The sequence below is a fragment of the Anomalospiza imberbis genome, assembly GCF_031753505.1.
Source record: "Anomalospiza imberbis isolate Cuckoo-Finch-1a 21T00152 chromosome W unlocalized genomic scaffold, ASM3175350v1 scaffold_31, whole genome shotgun sequence".
Classification (NCBI taxonomy): Eukaryota; Metazoa; Chordata; class Aves; order Passeriformes; family Viduidae; genus Anomalospiza; species Anomalospiza imberbis.
The window spans coordinates 2,161,580-2,181,039 of record NW_027099315.1 but is presented as its reverse complement, the minus strand read 5'-3'; the positions used below and the strand labels follow the sequence as shown (position 1 = coordinate 2,181,039).

Sequence of the window (19,460 nt, the reverse complement as noted above, 5' to 3'; positions counted from 1 at the left end):
TCTCAAAATTTGGTGAAGTCAAGAGGAACATTAATAAGACTTTTACATTGGACTTTCGGAGGGCAGACTTTGGCCTGTTCAGGAGACTTATTCAGGGAGCTCCTTGGGAAGTAGTCCTTAAAAATAAAGGAGTTCAGGAAGGGTGGGCGTGCTTCAAAATGGAGATCTTGAGGGCACAGGAACAGACTGTCCCTGTGTGCCAAAAGATGAGGCAAACATCCAGCCTGGATGGGCAAGGAGGTTTTGGAGGAACTCAGTAATAAAAAAAGGATGTATTCTCTTTGGAAGGAGGATCAGGTCTCTCAGGTAGTATTTAAGAGGGCTGCTAGAGTATGTAGAAAAAAAATTAGGGAGGCTAAAGCTCAGTTTGAGCTTAAAATGGTGACTTTTGTAAAGGATAATAAAACATGTTTTTATAAATATATTAATGGTAAAAGGAAGAGTAAGACTAACCTTTGTTCTTTATTAGATGCAGAAGGGAATTTTGTAACTGCAGATGAGGAGAAGGCAGAGGTGCTTAGCGCCTTCTTTGTCTCAGTTTTTAGTGAGAAGACTTGCCTTCAGGATAAGTGTCCTCTTGGGTTGTTCAATGGTATCAGGGAGCAGAATGGTCCCCCCATTATCCAAGAGGAGGCAGTCAGAGAACTGCTGAGCCGCTTGGATATTCATAAATCCATGGGACCAGATGGGATCCATCCCAGGGTGATGGGGGAGCTGGCAGATGAGCTTGCAAAGCCGCTCTTCATCATTTACCAGCAGTCCTGGCTCACTGGTGAGGTTCCAGATGACTGGAAGCTGGCCAATATAATGCCCATTCACAAAAAGGGTGGGAAGGAGGATCCTGGCAATTATAGGCTGGTTAATCTGACCTCTGTACCAGGTAAGGCTATGGAACAGTTTATATTGAGTGTCATTACACAGAACTTATAGGATGGCCAAGGTATCAGACCCAGCCACCATGGGTTTAGGAGGGGTAGGTTGTGTTTGACCAACCCGATCTCCTTTTATGACCGAGTGACCTGCCTGGTGGATGCAGGAAAGGCTGTGGATGTTGTCTATTTGGACTTCAGCAAGGCCTTTGACACTGTCTCCCACAGCATACTCCTGGAAAAGCTGGCAGCCCTCGGCTTGGACAGGAGAACTCTTTGCTAGTTTAAGAACTGGCTGGATGGTCGGGCCCAGAGAGTGGTGGTGAATGGTGCTGCATCTAGCTGGCGGCCAGTCACCAGTGGTGTTCCTCAGGGATCTGTGCTGGGGCTAGTTCTGTTTAATATCTTTATTGATGACATGGATGAGGGGATTGAGTCTTTCATTAGTAAGTTTGCGGATGACACTAAGCTGGGATCGTGTCTCGATCTGTTGGAGGGTAGGAGGGCTCTGCAAAGAGACTTGGAATGATTGAATGGATGGGCAGAGTCTAACAGGATGAAGTTTAATAAGTCCAAGTGCAGAGTCCTGCATTTTGGCCACAATAACTCCCTGCAGTGCTATAGGCTGAGGATGGTGTGGCTGGACAGTCCTCAGGCAGAAAAGGACCTGGGGGTACTGGTCAATAGCCGACTGAACATGAGCCAGCAGTGTGCCCTGGTGGCCAAGAAGGCCAACGGCATCCTGGCCTGTATCAGGAATAGTATGGCCAGCAGGACCAGGGAGGTCATCCTTCCCCTATATTCAGCACTGGTGAGGCCGCACCTTGAGTACTGTGTCCAGTTCTGGGCCCCTCAGTTTAGGAAGGACATTAAGACGCTTGAGTGTGTCCAGAGGAGGGCAAAGAGGCTGGTGAGGAGCTTGGAACACAAGCCCTATGAGGAACGACTGAGGGAGCTGGGATTGTTTAGCCTGGAGAAAAGGAGACTCAGAGGTGACCTTATCACTCTCTACAACTTTCTGAAAGGTGGTTGTAGTCAGGTGGGGGTTGGTCTCTTTCACCAGGCAGCAACTGACAGAACCAGAGGACACAGTCTTAAGCTGTGTCAAGGGAAATATAGGTTGGATATTAGAAAAAAAGTTTTTTACAGAAAGAGTGGTAAAGTTCTGGAATGGTCTGCCTGGGGAGGTGGTGGAGTCACCATCCCTAGATGTGTTTAAAAAAAGACTGGATGTGGCACTCGGTTCCAGGGTTTAGTTGAGGTATTAGGGCATGGGCTGGACTCGATGATCTTGAAGGTCTCTTCCAACCTAGTGATTCTGTGAATTCTGTGAATTCTACCCTTTTTAAAGATGGGGACAACGTTTCTCTTTTTCCAGTCACCTGGGACTTCACCTGACTGCCATGGCTTTTCAAATATTGTGGAGAGTTGCTTGGCAACTACATCAGAAAATTCCCTCAGGACTCTGGGATGCATTTTATCAGGTCCTGTAGATTTATGTACATTCAGGTTCCTCAGGTGGTCATGAGCCTGATCTTAGAGTGGGAAGGACTTTGCTCCCCCAGTCCCTGTCCTGCTGTCCATCCATTTGACAGGTGTGGGAAGAGAGGTTGGCATGAAGATTAAGTCATAATAGTTGAGTACCTCAGCCTTCTCTTTGTCCATTGTTACCAGTTTTCCAGCACTCTTTATCAGGAGGTAACACTTTCTTTGACCTTCCTTTTCTGGCTGACAGACCTGTAGAAGCCCTTCCTGTTATTCTTTGCGTCCCTTGCCAGGTTCAGTTCAAGCTTCACCTTGGCCTTCCTCATCGCATCCCTACCACAACCAAAGTCCATCTCTATACTCTTCCCAGGATAGCTGTCCTTGTTCCTACTGCCTGTGCATTTCCTTCTTTCCCTTTAGTTTGACCAGCAGTTCCCCACTCAGCCAGGCCAGTCTCTTGCCTTCCTTGTTAATTTTTTTACTCCTGGGGATCACCTCCTGGGGTATTCTTTAGGCTCACCAGTGTATTTGGTTGATCATGCAATGTTTGTGATTTTTGATCTGCGAGACAGATGGTAGTTCAGCATACTCTGCATTACCTGTACAAAAGTTTCCAAAAATGTAGCCTTTTTTAACCATTAAGGAGAATGTTCCCTCCATTTAATGTTTTTCTGTGGCCTTTGGGTGTATAAGTGAGAATTATAGGCTACTTGTGGATTTCTTTTGAAAAGTTAGATGCTGCTGAATATCTTTATTTCTCAAATTACAGGTTTATTTTGCTTTCCATCTCAGTTGTCAATAATTACTACATCCCTGAAAATGTAGGCTTTTAAACTGAATTGAGCTAGAATAGCTTCTTATGTTACTCAATGAAATGTTTCAGCCTCTTTTGGAGTTCATTAAATAGTTTGTTTCAATAGTGATGTTGGTATCAGTACCTCCACAGATTAATTATCAGACTTAGAAGAAAAACACTGTTACTAATTTTTTGTACTTTAATTTCCTTGAATTTCATTGTATTTGTGCATGATGAAATTAGTAAACAGAGACAGCAGTTGTTCTTTGTTACTATTTGATGATGGTAATAACAGTATACTACTTTGAATTAAAGTTTCTGGGCTTGGTTTGTTTTAATACCAGTGCATTGTTACTTCATGCTCATTCTGTGCCAACTTCTTTTTCTGGAGCTTAGTTTCATCTCTCAAGCATAAGCTGTCATTGTTCTTGAAAATAAAACTTTGAATTATTTAAATACCTCCTTCTTTAATGTGTCACTTTGTATATACTAATGTTGAGTTTTTAACTGTTATTATCAGGTGAAAAGAGAGAAATAGTTCCTATTTCTTAAAGATATTTCATCAAAATAATAGCCTAACTTTCATAAAAACCTGAATATACCTTAAATGACACTGGGAATTATGTTACTTTATCATGTCTGTGGGTTTTGGTTTGTTTTGTTCAGTTTGTTTTGTTTTTATAAATGAGAGTTATGACTCCACATTAGGTTTTTGCAATTTTATTTACATAAAATTCACACAGAATATTTTTTCTTCTGTAGAATAGTCCAGTTGGCCACATCTTTACAGCATATTTATCAACCTATGCAAAAGGAACAGCTGACCAAAAACTGGCTGGTTTTATACACTTACAAATCCCCATGTTTGTCTTAACAGGTGAAAAACCATTTGAATGCCCAAACTGCCATGAGCATTTTGCTAGGAATAGTACACTCAAATGTCACCTGACAGCCTGTCAGTCTGGAGCTGGAGCTAAAAAGGGAAGAAAGAAGCTGTACGAATGTCAGGTGGGTAATAGAAGTAGCAGAGTCTGAGGCTAGACACCTTCCTGTGCTGAGGGAGGGAGTGTGAGAGTACTGAGCAGGAAAGGCATAGAGAGTGGATTTTGTATCCAAGAACTATTTTTAGCAAAATAAATTATAAAGGCTGCATTCAACCATGACATGAAGGTAAGTTCTTATATCTAAGTAGTTGTGGATGTGACAGCCTGGTCAGAGAATGAGAAAACTAGATAAGTTTTCCCAAAATCAGCTTGTGAGACTTTAGGGAGTTGAAGATAAACAGTGATAGCTTATTATTATAAACAACCTGCAGGTGTTGTTTTCCTACTCTCTGTTTTCCTGTTTTTCCTCAAAGATTGTTTATAAGAAGGGCATCTTGTTAATTAGCCAATCAGATGAAATGTATTGATTAATTGACCAATCTGGTCTATCTGTATCAAACAATGTATAAAAGGAGAGAATTCGAAGTAAAGCAGCTATGCTGTGCAAACCAGCCTTCTGGTGAGTCTGTGTTGTTTCTTAATCAACAGCGACATCTAGTTCCATTTAAAATATGAAATTACTGATATGGAGCTTCATAATAGTTGATCAGTTAGATTCTTGTGCATAGGTAAGTGTTCATCTGCATCTTACTAATCTTTCTGCTTCTTGATGTACAGACCTAGGCCTTTCCTGCTTGTGAGCATGCTTCACTAAAGTCCAAAATACAAAGTACTATTTTATTTCCTGTGGTGGTAGCTCTCTGGTCAGAGAGAGAGAAAGCTATAGCTAAGTTTTCCCAGAATCAGCCTGGGAAGCTTTAGAGAGCTGGAGATAAACATTGATAGCCAAATATTAAAACAACCTGCAGGTGGTGTTTTTCTAATAATCTGTTTTGCTGTTATTCTCATAAGATTGTTTACAAATGGGGTGTCTTGTTAATTAGCCAATCAGGTGAAAGGTATTGATTAAATGACCAATCAGGTCCACCTGTAGCGAACTAAGCTATAAAAGAAGAGGATGAACTAAATGAGGCCTTTGCCACTTTACCTTCTGATCCAACTATGTGTCATCTCTGACTCAAGGGTCACAATTTCCTAATTTATTATTTTTCTGTTTAATACCAATATACTGACTGGCTGGAAAGTAATTTCAATTTATGATGACAATCAATGTCTTTTAAGCAAATATAAATGCTGTAGATGGATAGCTAGGGTACTTGGTTGCTATGCAACTGACATGTGAAAAGCTGTTCAGAAGAATATTACTTAGCTTTTAAAAGTTGATTCTGAAAAGCTAGAAAATATGAGAGCTGAGATTGGTTGTAGCATTTTTATTTGACATTTTGCTGTCCCACTGCTGTGACAGTCTCAAATAAGGCTCTCACCTTATTCAGTTCACAGAATTGCTGTGGTTTGAGGTTAAATTGGGTCATGTAGTAAATAAAACTGTTGGATATTTGCTTTATTTGTTTGAAAAAAAGAGTGATCATATTCACAGAAAGCAGCAAATACTGCAGAAGGTGAATAAATTCATCATTTAATCAGAAGTTTCACCAATGCTGTGGAATTGCTTAGTTGTTATACTAGACTGAAGTTAATTCTTGGGAGCATGCCTTTGTCTTAAAAGATAAGTTTTTTTTGAACATGAGAACTACTATATAACACAAAATTGTACCTAGTAGCTTCACTGAAGATACTGTTTTGTCTTAGTGATCCTTTGGTTTAATTACTTCACCTTGTAGCTTTCTGTTACAGATAACTGTGAATGTGGGTTAGTGTTATTTCAGCCTGCAGCAACTACAAGAATTCTTGCATAAATTCTTAATTTTTTTTTCATTTTAAAACTGAATTTGAATAGTGTTCAATAAATAAAATCTTGGCTCACTGAAAAAGAAGAAAAAAACAAAATTGTACTTGCTTGATGAGCACTTTGGATGCTCTTTAGTGAATGCCTTGAGTACTGAATTAGGCTCCACATGGCAAGAACAGTTAATTATGTGCTTGGGCATTACTGATAGTCATTGCCTTTATGTATGACTAATTTTGAGGACTTATCTATAAGGTTAGTATTTTAAGAAGTCTGTGTGTGCAACTTCTTTCTAAAGCATGAGCCTAGGGGACACACATACAAAAAGCATGTTACTAGCATCACAAATGTGGTTTTAAGATTTCAACAGCAAAATGGGGATATTCCGCTCCATTGCACAGACCCATTCCTTGAATTAATCCCAGTCAGATACTCCATCATCCTTTTGTGCTGTTGCTGTAAATTGAGGAGATGGAACATTCTGTTTCAAAATTATTTGCCAACAGTGAAGGGGTTCCAACAGTGAAATGCATGTTCTTTGCTTCTTTCTTGAAGCCAAGAGCACTTGTATGGACAAAAACCCCTGACCCTATTTCTTTACTCCAAGCCTGACTCTACCCCACTCTTCTCTCTCTTCTACCCTGGCACCTCATTAATTTCTGCAATCGTTGTGTATTGTTTTCAAGCTACTTACCTCACTGCCAGCTGAAGGGAAATGTGCTCATGTGCTTTATGAAAATAGTATGTCTGCAGTCAAAGCAGTACTTTTAGCTGGAAGAGACTTAAAAATATGGAGTTTTAAGAGATTTTTATCTGCTAAATTTGCTCAAATATTTTTTTTGAAATGGCAGAATGTGAGAGTTTAGTCTATCCAGCTAAATCTTACAATGCCATGAACAAATGAAAACTGATAAGTAAAAGTAGGCTATTAGTACTGCATCTAGAACTTCAGTAAAAGGACAGTTTGAATTGCACTTTGATCATATGATATTATTACATAAATAGATTTCCACTCAAAATTGTAGCATCAGACATTTATTGGGGTGTGAATCTGTATGTGAATTTCACATAAAGTTAAAATAAGAAAGCTTTTACATGCTGTACTGACTCATTAATTTTGTAGGTATCCTCTGTATGCACAACTTTAAATGGCACACTGTATCTTAAAAATGAATAAATACCAGGTCTTCTGTTCATTTGAAGCTGATTTCTCTGCTTCTACCTCTAACATACATGGTGGGATTTTTTAATCCAAGTAGCCAGACTCTACGCTATGTGAAGCCATTATCTGAAATAGGCGCTATACTTTGTTATATTTCTGTTGACATTGTTTAACGCACCGTATCTTTTGTTTCAGGTTTGTAACAGCGTGTTTAACAGCTGGGATCAATTTAAAAATCATTTGGTAATACATACAGGTGTCAAACCCAACCACTGTACCTTATGTGATTTGTGGTTTATGCAAGGCAGTGAGCTGAGAAGGCATCTCAAAGACATGCACAATATTTCAGAACAAATAGTGACAGAAGAGATTCTTCCAGTGGAAGCTATGGAAGCTGAACCAGTAACATCAATGACTATAATAGAACAAGTGGAGCAAGTCCATGTCCTACCAGTAATTCAGGTACAAGTGGATCCTGCACAAGTAACTGTGGAACAGATGCACCAGGATCTCATACAGGACAATCAAGTGAAAGGCACACAGATGGAGGAACTACAAGAACAGGTGCAAATTAGTTATTTAGAAGTTGAACACATTCAGACTGAACAAGGTGCTGAAGTTCATGTGGAGCAATTACATGTTGGGCATGTAAATCAAATACAGATGGAAGAAGTACAGGCAGAACTTATAGATGGAACAGGCCTTGAACAAGTAGAATATGAAAGTGTTGATCAAGGAGAAGCAGAAGAAAATTAAACCAGTCAAGTAGATGATGCAGATATGGAAGATCATGAACAAGCTGAAAACTTAAAAACTCAACAATTAGTGGACACAGAATGAAAAGGTGGATAACTAGGACAAATGACCACACTGTGTAGCTTTAAGAATGAAGTACCCAATTATTTTTGCTAGCTTTTACATTGGTTTTTGATCTAATGGTCCATGGTCACCTTTCCAATATGCTGTCCTTAGGAAGCTGGACAAGTGGACCAAAGGTAGTTTTCTTCATGTAGAACTAAACCTCTCATATGTGAAAAATAATTTTACTATTCATGTAATGCCATGGAACAGAAACCACCACAGCTTTGTTAGGATTTTAATAATGAATAGCTTGTATAATTTACATCATCCCTGGGTATATGTAAGAATAACTTTGCCTCTTCTCCTCTTGCTATAGAAGCAAACTCTTGTTATAGATTTTCAGGGTGTCTGTGGCAGAAGAATCAGTAAAATCTGGTGGGTTCTAATGTAAATGGATAATCAGGCACCTGTGAATTTTCTGGGCAGACTGTTTGTTTGCTGTTTCCTAACAGCAGTCCCTAACTTTCAGGCTGGGGAAAAAACATTGTTGCTGGAGGTCTCAGAGCACAAAAATACTGTGCCTTTTCAACAGGGGTGAAATTTCCACAAAGCTCCTAGAGAGAGTGTTCAACCTAGTTCAATAAAAGGCAATGCAGATAATGTTATAGCGCTTTATATTTTTGCTTAAAATTGTCAGCTACTGATTTAGGGATTTTTTTTTTCATTAAATTTAGGAGGGGATGAGGGAGGAAACATTCCATGTGGAGGCAGCAGGACACTTTAAAAAGGACACTTTAAATTAGGAAAAGCTCAGTAGAATCTGTGGTAAACATGAGCTGGAAGAAAGCTACCAGCAGACTCTTCTTTTATAAATTGCCATTTTTGAAAAGGAATATTTTTAAACATAGAGAGAAGACTTGTCTATATGGTATCAGGTTCCTAACTTTTTAAAGTGAAATTCTGACACTTGACACAAAGACGTTGTACTAAAAGTAAAAGCCATAGGTATGAATGCTAAAATGTGAATTGAAAAGTAGGAGTGCAAATATTTTAATCAGTATTAGACAACAAAGCAATAGCATCTGTGAAATATTGCATTATTTTCTTAATCCAATAAATTAGGAACAACTGAGTGACTGTCAATTACAGTGCCAGATCCCAGTGGCAAGAATCAATATAATTTTAATAACTTTACATTAATGACCTATTAATCTTAAGTTTGTTTAGAAAATACTTGTCTGGCTCTATGTTTAAGGATGCTAAGAACTTCCAATTCTCAGTTATTGCCTTGAGATTAGAGGTGCCTCCCTACTTCTGAAAAACTTTGTTTTCAAAGCCCTAAGTAAAGGGAGGAATTTCTGCAAGGATGTTCCCTAATGCTCTTGGTATTCCTGTAGATCTTGCTTAAAATCAGGCTTTTCTATTCAGTCTTCTCCAAATGCAAATTTTTCTTGAGATTTGTGCTTTTATTTAGTATCATTCAAAATTATTCTTGTGTTTCATCATAGCTAGCCTTGGAGAAACTGTTGCAAAACAAACATGAATCTCAATGAAAATTTCAAACAATTTAATTAACGTAATTTGCATTCTTTTTTTGTGATGTTTTGTGTCATGGTGCGTTGGGAGACAGAGAGATGACACGACATCGAGGTTTCATGCAGCAGAGAGCCTTTATTGGTGTACACAGCCCTTTTTATAGGCTATTCAAAAGACTGCGTTCAACTCTGGTTACCACCCAGCTATTGACCAATAGCTACCTGCTTACGTTCACATCAAAGACTGACTCTCTGTAGCCAAACCCCTCTTCCTCTTATGAGGCATACAGTCCATCTTATGCCGTGATAGTTTTGTATGTTCTGAGATGCAAATAATATGGGATGAGATTATGTGCAGAGAAAATAATGTGGCCTGATGTTAATTGTAATAAATGCCAATCACTTGTTTTAAAAATTTTTAAAAGTTTAATAAAAATAAAATGGAAAAAAATCAATACAAGTATAGTAATAAAGATTAAACAATTAGAGTTAGGACAATTAAAGAGACAATAACAGCAAAAAGTTACAGCCCGGGCTGGGTACCTCTCTCTGGACAAAAGTGAGCCAGGAGAAGGACCCCGATAAAAGAGAATTCCCTCCTTAAGAGGGGTAACCTGTTGCATACACAAATCACTTCATGAATATGCATATTTTTTATTTAAAACAAGAATTTCGTCCTGTACTTGTTGAGGAATTCCTGTTAATCCCAGGCGCCTTGAAGTCTAAGTCGAGTTTGGAGAAGTTCGGTTTTTTTGTTGATAAGGAAAGCCATAAATTCCTCTCCTCTGGAAGATTTAGGGGTTTCTGAAATTGTTATCTCTGTGTGAAGAATTTCTTGATTATCTTCTTCTCTTGAGCAAAAAGAATACCACACACACATATTTTCTATTTTAACTACTAAAGCTTAATTTCAATTACAAAACTACATTTACTATATTATTAAAATGTTACTACAGCATAACTTTCCAACCTAGCATAATACATAGAGTAAATATCTGCGTAGAGCCATATAATATGCATTTTTCACAATCCTTCCTCTTTCTTTTTATAATTACTTTGGCTCAAGCAATATTTACTGCTTTCTAGCCTTCATTTTTCGTTCATTTTCTTCATAAATCATTCTAGCTTCTTGAAAGGGGTCTTCTATATTATTTTGTTTCTTTAATACTATAATATTTTGCACCGTTTTTGTTGTATCCAATTTTTGATCCATGGTCACTAATTGCATGCCTTGAACTACACTGGTGATGAGTCGAATGAAACAGGGGATCAAACAAGGAAGGAATATTAGACCAGCTGTAGCGCATAACAGGACGAAACCTAGCTTTTTCCACTATTCTATTCCCAACACGTTATCCCACCAGCTAGTATTTAGCATTGGTTCCCACCTTTGAACTGGTACATGGGCTATTTTTCTGATATCATTGACTATATCTAGGACAGCATCCCCGTTATCATCTATTTTCAAACAGCAATCTGATGTATTGAATTTTCCACAAACACCCCCTTCTTCCGCTAATAGATAATCCAAAGCCAACCTGTGCTGATACACGGCTGCTCTGATTTGGGTCTGTTGTCTTGACATTAATGCCATTGCCCGACCAGTTTTGTTTGTTATTATTTCTACAGCGGCTTGGAGTCTTATAATGCGATTTAACATGTAAATTGGGGTTCGATATCCCCAACTCCCATCTTGTGCCCAGGTGGCTGGCCCATATGTTTCCAATATACGTTCAGGGGGCCATTCCTCGTCTCCCCATGTTTGGAACCCTCCAATTAAGTCTCTCTTGTTTCTTTTTAGATCCTCATAAACTGGTATCCCTAAGTGATCCCCTTCAGGCCCTGGCAAAAGAAAAAATCCTGGCTGTATGACTCCCAGAGTACAACTCCCTTTCCACTGAGAGGGAAGTTTTGGGTATGCCTTTTTTCCACATATCCAGAATAAGCCATCTGGAGCTTTCCAATAGTCAAATGTTTGCTCATCTATATTCTCCCAAAATTTAGAAATCTCTGGGATGCCAACGTAAGGATTTTTTCCTGTATCATTACACTGAAAAAGCCTGATTTCATTATTATACTCACAATTTCCTTTTTTTTACTTTTTCCTGGGTCCAATACATGGTAGGTTCTTCTGGGACCCACCATACAGAAGTTCCATTACTGACCTTATATCTTTTACAGAGAGTTTTTCCTACTTCATGAAGGAACTTTTTCCCATTGCGCCAAAGACATTCTTCCCCTATGACTACTGAACTCAAAACCCACCCCTCTGGTCGGTTTTCTCCCCTTATACTTGTCTGGTTCCACTTAAGGAGCTCAATTGGGCCTAAGCTGCTGCCTTTCCATGGCCATTCTTCTGACATCAGGGCCCCTCCACAGACCCAACAACTGGTTATGTTAAGTTCCTTACTTATTCTTTCCCCCAATTCTACAAACTGATTTTTACCCATCCTCGAAATATCTATCTCTTTTTCTAATTGTTGTTCCAGTTTTGTATACAAATTGTCAAGTGAGATTGGTACAGGTTTAGGTGGTGGTGCTGGCTTAGCCTTTTTGTTTATCAATTGCTCTTTTACCAAATCCTGTGCTTTATTCCCAATAGCGTATGTGAAACAAATCCATTTTTCCCCTTTTGGGCATTCACTTCCCGCCCTGTTACCACTTATTCCTAGATTCTCAGTAATCCAGTACTTTTGTCCATTGTGCATGCAGTTTCCTAATCTGGATGGGTTATAACAGTGACTGTTGACATGAGTGTGCGAGATAAAAAAGGAGCCTCGGTGTCTTTCCATATACAGCTTCTGGTAACACCTGTAGCATGGTCTTGTCGAAATCCCAAAAGGGAAAAGACAGAAAATGAGTGACAGAAAAAGGAGAGGTCCAGTATGGCTTATACTCCCACCTCCCATGCCTATGGGGTTGCAACCCACAGCAGGTGTATGTGATCTTCTTGGTGGCGATTATAGAGGCCAATCTGGTCTTGCCCTCTCTTCTTTTGTCACTTTCTCTTAGCTAATTTCCAGGCAAATAGTTTTTGACACTCCTTAACGGTGGTCTCCCACTGTTCCTCAGCTATTTCCCATTCAACAGGCACTAATAATTCCCATCCACAAAACAAAGTTATTATTTCAGTTGTTTCGAGCTCTGCTTGGATAGGGGATCTAGTTGACACTCGACACTTCTTGCAACGGGGGCGTCGGTTGTGTGAACTACAATACCAATTATTCCCACAATTCAAACATTTACATTTAACCCAACTAACATGCCCAGTATTTGGGTGAATCAAACAGGGTGTATTACGTGGCACTGATTGAGGTTGTAATTTGCTTTCCTCTTTGTATAAATCACAGGCTAAGGCCAAAATACAGGTGTTTTCTGTCCGAAACAGTCCTGATCCTCCTGTCTGTGGTGGCAGTATTCCTTCCCAAGGAGGATATCGGAGGCGCCTCAAAGTTTGTCCACGCGGTATTTGAAACCACTGATGTAAACTCGGTCTTACTTCCCAGTCAGGTGTGATCCTGTGTATATTTCTTGGATCATTTGGTTCTTCCCAGTTCATTACCACCCATTCCCCGTTTAAGAGTCAATTTTGTATCACCTGGTTCAGAGGTTATCGTCCACTCCTTAGGTTCTTCCACAGGTCCTTTGATTCTGCTGGCGTGGATCCACCCTCGTTCCCTGGTCCGGATCGCAGCCTCGGTCGTCAGCAATACCTGAAAAGGACCTTCCCATTGTGGAGTTAAAGATTGTTCTTTCCATGTTTTTACCAACACCCATTCTCCTGGATGAATATTATGGATTTTAAAGTCTAAAGGTGTGGTTTGGGGTATTATTCCTTTTAACCTTAAATTTTCAAGAGTTTTTGCAATAGTGTTCACATATTTTTTAACATTTTCTTCCCCTACCTCATGGGTAGCATTTTCATGTAGAGTAGTCAAAAAAGGTAATCCAAACATCATTTCATAAGGTGACACTCCCAGGTCTGACCTGGGTTGTGTTCGAATCCTCAGTAAGGCTAAAGGTAGGCATTGTACCCATGACATTCGGGTTTCAACTATTAATTTAGTTAAAGTTCTTTTTAAAGTCTGGTTCATTCTCTCTACTCAGCCAGAACTCTGTGGATGCCATGGGGTGTGTAATTCCCATTTTATCCCCAAGGTCTGAATTAATTGTTGTAACACTTTTGACGTAAAATGTGTTCCTCTGTCTGAGTCTATCCTATTAACCATTCCATATCTTGGAATAATCTGTTCCAAAAGGGTTTTACTTACCACGTTGGCTGTAGCCGTGGCAGTGGGAATCGCTTCTACCCAATGAGTTAGATGGTCTGTTATTACTAATAAACACTTCCATCTTTGAACTTGGGGGAGTTCAGTAAAATCTACTTGAATACTTTGAAATGGCCTAAGAGCTAATTCCTGACCTCCCAATGTGGTTTTTCTCATTACCTTTTTATTTATTCTTTGGCAAGTTATACATTTTTCAGTAACCTTCTTTGCTATCCCAAAAATCCCAATATACCCATAGTTCCTTAGAAAGTGATCACACAGAGCCTGAGTACCCCAGTGAGTTTTTTGATGCATGTCTTCTAATATCCTTCTAGTAAGTATTTTATTAAGTAATTGTCTTCCATCAGAAAGTTTCCATTTCCCTGATTCATCTTGTTCACCTCCTATCTTTTTAAATTCTTTTTCCTCTGCTTCACTAAATTTTGGAATTTCCAATTTCTCCTCATTTGGAGTTAATATTAGCATAACTCTTTCAGTTCCATTTTCTGCTGCATCCTTAGCTTCCTGGTCTGCCAAATTATTTCCTCTTACTTCTGGAGTCACTCCCTTTTGGTGACCTTTAATATGTACTACAGCTATCTCTTCTGGTAATCTTAATGCTTCTAAAACCTCTAAAATGAGCCCCTCATGTACTAATCCTTTTCCCCTTGAATTAAGCAATCCTCTTTCTTCCCAAATTTTCCCAAAGGTATGTACTACTCCAAAGGCATACCTTGAATCAGTATATATAGTTCCCTTTTTGTGTGCTAAATATTCCAGTGCCCTTTTTAGAGCATATAATTCACAGGTTTGAGCTGACCAGTTTGAAGGTAATTTCCCCTTTTCAATGGTTTGCATGTTTTTCCCATCCACTACTGCATACCCTGACATTCTTTTTCCTTGTAGACACCTGGAGGAACCATCCACAAAAATTATCTCCCCTTCTGAAAGGGCTTGTTCTTCAAGATCTTCTCGAACCTTTGTTTGGTATTGGATAATTTCTAGACAATCATGTATTAGATTATCTGTTGGTTCCCCATATAAAAATTGAGCTGGATTTAAACTTCTGTTTACGTCTAGTGTTAAGTCATCACTGTCTATCAAGATTGCTTCATATTTTAACATCCTAGAGTCTGTCAACCATTTTTCAGCCTTTTGATTTAACACATTTCGTACTGCATGAGGTGTGCACACAATTAGTTTGCCCCCAAAAGTCAGTTTACGACTTTCTTCCACCAGGATTGCAGTAGCTGCTATAGCCTGAATACATACTGGCCAGCCATGACTCACTGGATCTAACATCTTTGATAAATAAGCCACTGGTCTCTTTACTCCCCCCCACTCCTGAACCAGAACTCCATGAGCCACCCCCTTTTCTGCATTCACATACAGATGAAAGGGTTTTTCTAGTGAAGGTAAGCTTAAAGCAGGTATTGAGGCCAGTTTTAACTTCAGTTCTCCTAATTTATCATCATCTTCCTTGGTCCATTTTATATCATCTCCCTCTGTTAATTTTTCATACAAAAACTTTACTGCCTGTGTGTATCCCTCAATCCATAATCTACAATATCCCAATAACCCAAGTAGTTTTCTGATCTCCCTGTTGGAAGAGGGAGGGGGAAGGGATAAAATTCCTGCAATTCTTTCTGGGTTGAGCTTCTGACTACCTTTACTTATTAAGTGTCCAAGATATTTTACCTCTGGTTCCACAAATTGCAGCTTCCCTTTTGACACCCTTAATCCTTTTTCCCCAAGAAAATTCAAAAGTTTTATAGTAGCCTCCCTGACTTCAGCTTCAACTTCCCCCGATAGTAAAAGATCATCCACATATTGGAGAATTTGTATCCCAGGGGGAGTGGGGAAAGCTTGTAATATTGTTTCTAAGGCTTGTCCAAATAAGTTCGGGGACTCTGTAAAGCCTTGTGGTAATTTCGTCCATCTTAATTGCTGCTTTCTCCCAGTTTGTGGATCCTCCCATTCAAAGGCAAAGATATCTCGGCTCTCCTTGGCTAATGGGCAAGCCCAAAAGGCATCTTTAAGATCCACCACACTAAACCACTGATGCTGGGGAGGGACCTTACTTAGGAGAGTATAGGGATTTGGTACCACTGGGTAGCGAGCTCGAGTTCTTTTGTTTACCTCCCTTAAATCTTGTACTAGTCTGTAACTCCCATCAGACTTCTTTACTGGGAGAATAGGGGTATTGTGAGGAGACATACAAGGTTCTAATGTCCCATCCTTTATTAGCCCTTCTATTACTGGCTTCAAACCTTCCCGTCCTTCTAATGAGATAGGATACTGACGCACACGTATGGGACAATCTTCTCTCTCAGTTGTAACTTTTATAGGATCGATATTTAATCCTCCCCTATTTCCTTCACCAGCCCAAACTTCCTTTTTAATTTTCTTTTCATCCTCCTGGTCTAATTTTAGCACTTTAGCTGTCATCCTCCCATCTTCTGGTATAACTCCTATCCCTAATTTCACTTGAAAATCTCGTCCCAATAAATTACTACCTGCTCCTGGGACTAACAAGACATCCCCCATCCAAAATCTAGTTTCTCCCTCCATTACCACATCTTTAATGACAGGCACAGTGAAACTCTCTCCTTTTGCTCCTGTTACTTTTACAGTATCTTTACTTACACTATAACCTTTTGGAATATTTAACAGACAGGTTCTTTCTGCTCCTGTATCTACTACAAATTCCAATTCTTCTTCTTGGGGACCTACTTTTAAAGTTATCACAGGCTCCAGATGGTATCTGTCCCCTAGAAAATAGAGCCTTGGACACCCCTATTCTTCTTCGGTGCTCATCTCTTTGAAGATTTTCAGATCTTTTGCCCGCTTAGGACAGTCCCTCTTATAATGTCCTTCGCCCTGACAGTAAAAACAGACATTCCTAAAATGCTCCTGAGGTTTGGTTTGTATTGAGGTTTTATTCTTTTCTGTTCTTCTGTCTCTATGACCGTTAGGAGTAGAGTCTGTGTGGTTTTGATTTTTCTTGTACTTGTTTTCTCTCATGGTGACTGCCATAATTTTTGCCTTCAGTTTAGCTTTTTCTACATCCCTCCGGACATAAACTTTCTGAGCTTCCTTTAATAAGTCATTTAATGGTTTATCATGCCAATCCTCAATTTTTTCTAATTTCTTTCTAATATCTGGCCAAGCATTCGTTACAAAGTTAATCCTTAACAAAGCTTTCCCCACATCAGTTTCAGGATCTATTCCTGAATATTGTTTTATATTTTTCCTAAGTCTGTCTAACCATTCAGTTGGGGTCTCTTCTTTCCCCTGCTGTGTCTCAAAAGCCTTTTTAGCATTTTGCCCTCGAGGTGCCGCCCCTTTTATTCCCTTGATTATTGTATTGCGATAGTCATTCATAAGTTTTCTCCCCTGCTCACTATTCTGACCCCACCCCGGAGGTTCATTTGGCATTATTTCTTCTCCAGAGGGCCCCTGTGGATGTTCCTTATTCCAGGCTTGTTATAAACGCCAATCACTCGTTTTAAAAATTTATAAAAGTTTACTAAAAATAAAATGGAAAAAAAATACAAATATAGTAATAAAGATTAAACAATTAGAGTTAGGACAATTAAAGAGACAATAACAGCAAAAAGTTACAGCCCGGGCTGGGTACCTCTCTCTGGACAAAAGTGAGCCAGGAGAAGGACCCCGATAAAAAGAATTCCCTCCTTAAGAGGGGTAACCTGTTGCATACACAAATCACTTCATGAATATGCATATATTTATTTAAAACAAGAAGTTTGTCCGGTACTTGTTGAGGAATTCTTGTTAATCCCAGGCGCCTTGTAGTCTAAGTCGAGTTTGGAGAAGTTCGGTTTTTTGTTGATAAGGAGAGCCATAAATTCCTCTCCTCTGGAAGATTTAGGGGTTTTTGTAATTGTTATCTCTGTGTGAAGAATTCCTTGATTATCTTCTTCTTCTCTTGAGCAAAACGAATACCACACACACATATTTTCTATTTTAACTACTGAAGCTTAATTTCAATTACAAAACTACATTTACTATATTATTAAAATGTTACTACAGCATAACTTTCCAACCTAGCATAATACATATCGTAAATATCTGCGTAGAGCCATACATTCTGCATTTTTCACAATCCTTCCTCTTTCTTTTTATAATTATTTTGGCTCGAGCAATATTTACTGCTTTCTAGTCTTCACTTTTCGTTCATTTTCTTCATAAATCAATCTAGCCTCTTGAAAGGGGTCTTCTATATTATTTTGTTTCTTTAATACCATAATCTTTTGCACCGTTTTTGTTGTATCCAATTTTTGATCCATGGTCACTAATTGCATGCTTTGAACTACACTGGTGATGAGTCGAATGAAACAGGGGATCAAACAAGGAAGGAATATTAGACCAGCTGTAGCACATAACAGAAAGAAACCTAGCTTTTTCCACCATTCTATTCCCAACACGTTATCCCACCAGCTAGTATTTAGCATTGGTTCCCACCTTTGAACTGGTACATGGGCTATTTTTCTGATATCATTGACTATATCTAGGACAGCATCCCCGTTATCATCTATTTTCAAACAGCAATCTGATGTATTGAATTTTCCACAAACACCCCCTTCTTCCGCTAATAGATAATCCAAAGCCAACCTATTCTGATACACGGCTGCTCTGATTTGGGTCTGTTGTCTTGACATTAATGCCATTGCTCGACCAGTTTTGTTTGTTATTATTTCTACAGCGGCTTGGAGTCTTATAATGCGATTTAACATGTAAATTGGGGTTCGATATCCCCAACTCCCATCTTGTGCCCAGGTGGCTGGCCCATATGTTTCCAATATACGTTCAGGGGGCCATTCCTCGTCTCCCCATGTTTGGAACCCTCCAATTAAGTCTCTCTTGTTTCTTTTTAGATCCTCATAAACTGGTATCCCTAAGTGATCCCCTTCAGGCCCTGGCAAAAGAAAAAATCCTGGCTGTATGACTCCCAGAGTACAACTCCCTTTCCACTGAGAGGGAAGTTTTGGGTATGCCTTTTTTCCGCATATCCAGAATAAGCCATCTGGAGCTTTCCAATAGTCAAATGTTTGCTCATCTATATTCTCCCAAAATTTAGAAATCTCTGGGATGCCAACGTAAGGATTTTTTCCTGTATCATTACACTGAAAAAGCCTGATTTCATTATTATACTCACAATTTCCTTTTTTTACTTTTTCTTGGGTCCAATACATGGTAGGTTCTTCTGGGACCCACCATACAGAAGTTCCATTACTGACCTTATATCTTTTACAGGGAGTTTTTCCTACTTCATGAAGGAACTTTTTCCCATTGCGCCAAAGACATTCTTCCCCTATGACTACTGAACTCAAAACCCACCCCTCTGGTCGGTTTTCTCCCCTTATACTTGTCTGGTTCCACTTAAGGAGCTCAATTGGGCCTAAGCTGCTGCCTTTCCATGGCCATTCTTCTGACATCAGAGCCCCTCCACAGACCCAACAATTGGTTATGTTAAGTTCCTTACTTATTCTTTCTCCCAATTCTACAAACTGATTTTTACCCATCCTCGAAATATCTATCTCTTTTTCTAATTGTTGTTCCAGTTTTGTATACAAATTGTCAAGTGAGATTGGTACAGGTTTAGGTGGTGGTGCCTGCTTAGCTTTTTTGGTTATCAATTGCTCTTTTACTAAATCTTGTGCTTTATTCCCAATAGCGTATGTGAAACAAATCCATTTTTCCCCTTTTGGACATTCACTTCCCGCCCTGTTA

At 39.2% G+C, this 19,460-nt stretch overlaps 1 protein-coding gene across 1 annotated transcript in view; it reads left to right on the top strand.

The window, feature by feature from the left end:
* The window catches only part of LOC137465560 (zinc finger protein 131-like), a 36,990-nt gene extending 27,516 nt beyond the window's left edge, over positions 1-9,474 (top strand). Inside the window, exons 6-7 of the mRNA XM_068177643.1 lie at positions 4,028-4,158; positions 7,298-9,474. Of these exons, the coding sequence (XP_068033744.1) occupies positions 4,028-4,158; positions 7,298-7,858 (692 nt within the window). The 3' untranslated portion in view covers positions 7,859-9,474. The remainder of the gene's footprint in view (positions 1-4,027; positions 4,159-7,297) is intronic.
* Positions 9,475-19,460: the final 9,986 nt, after the last annotated feature.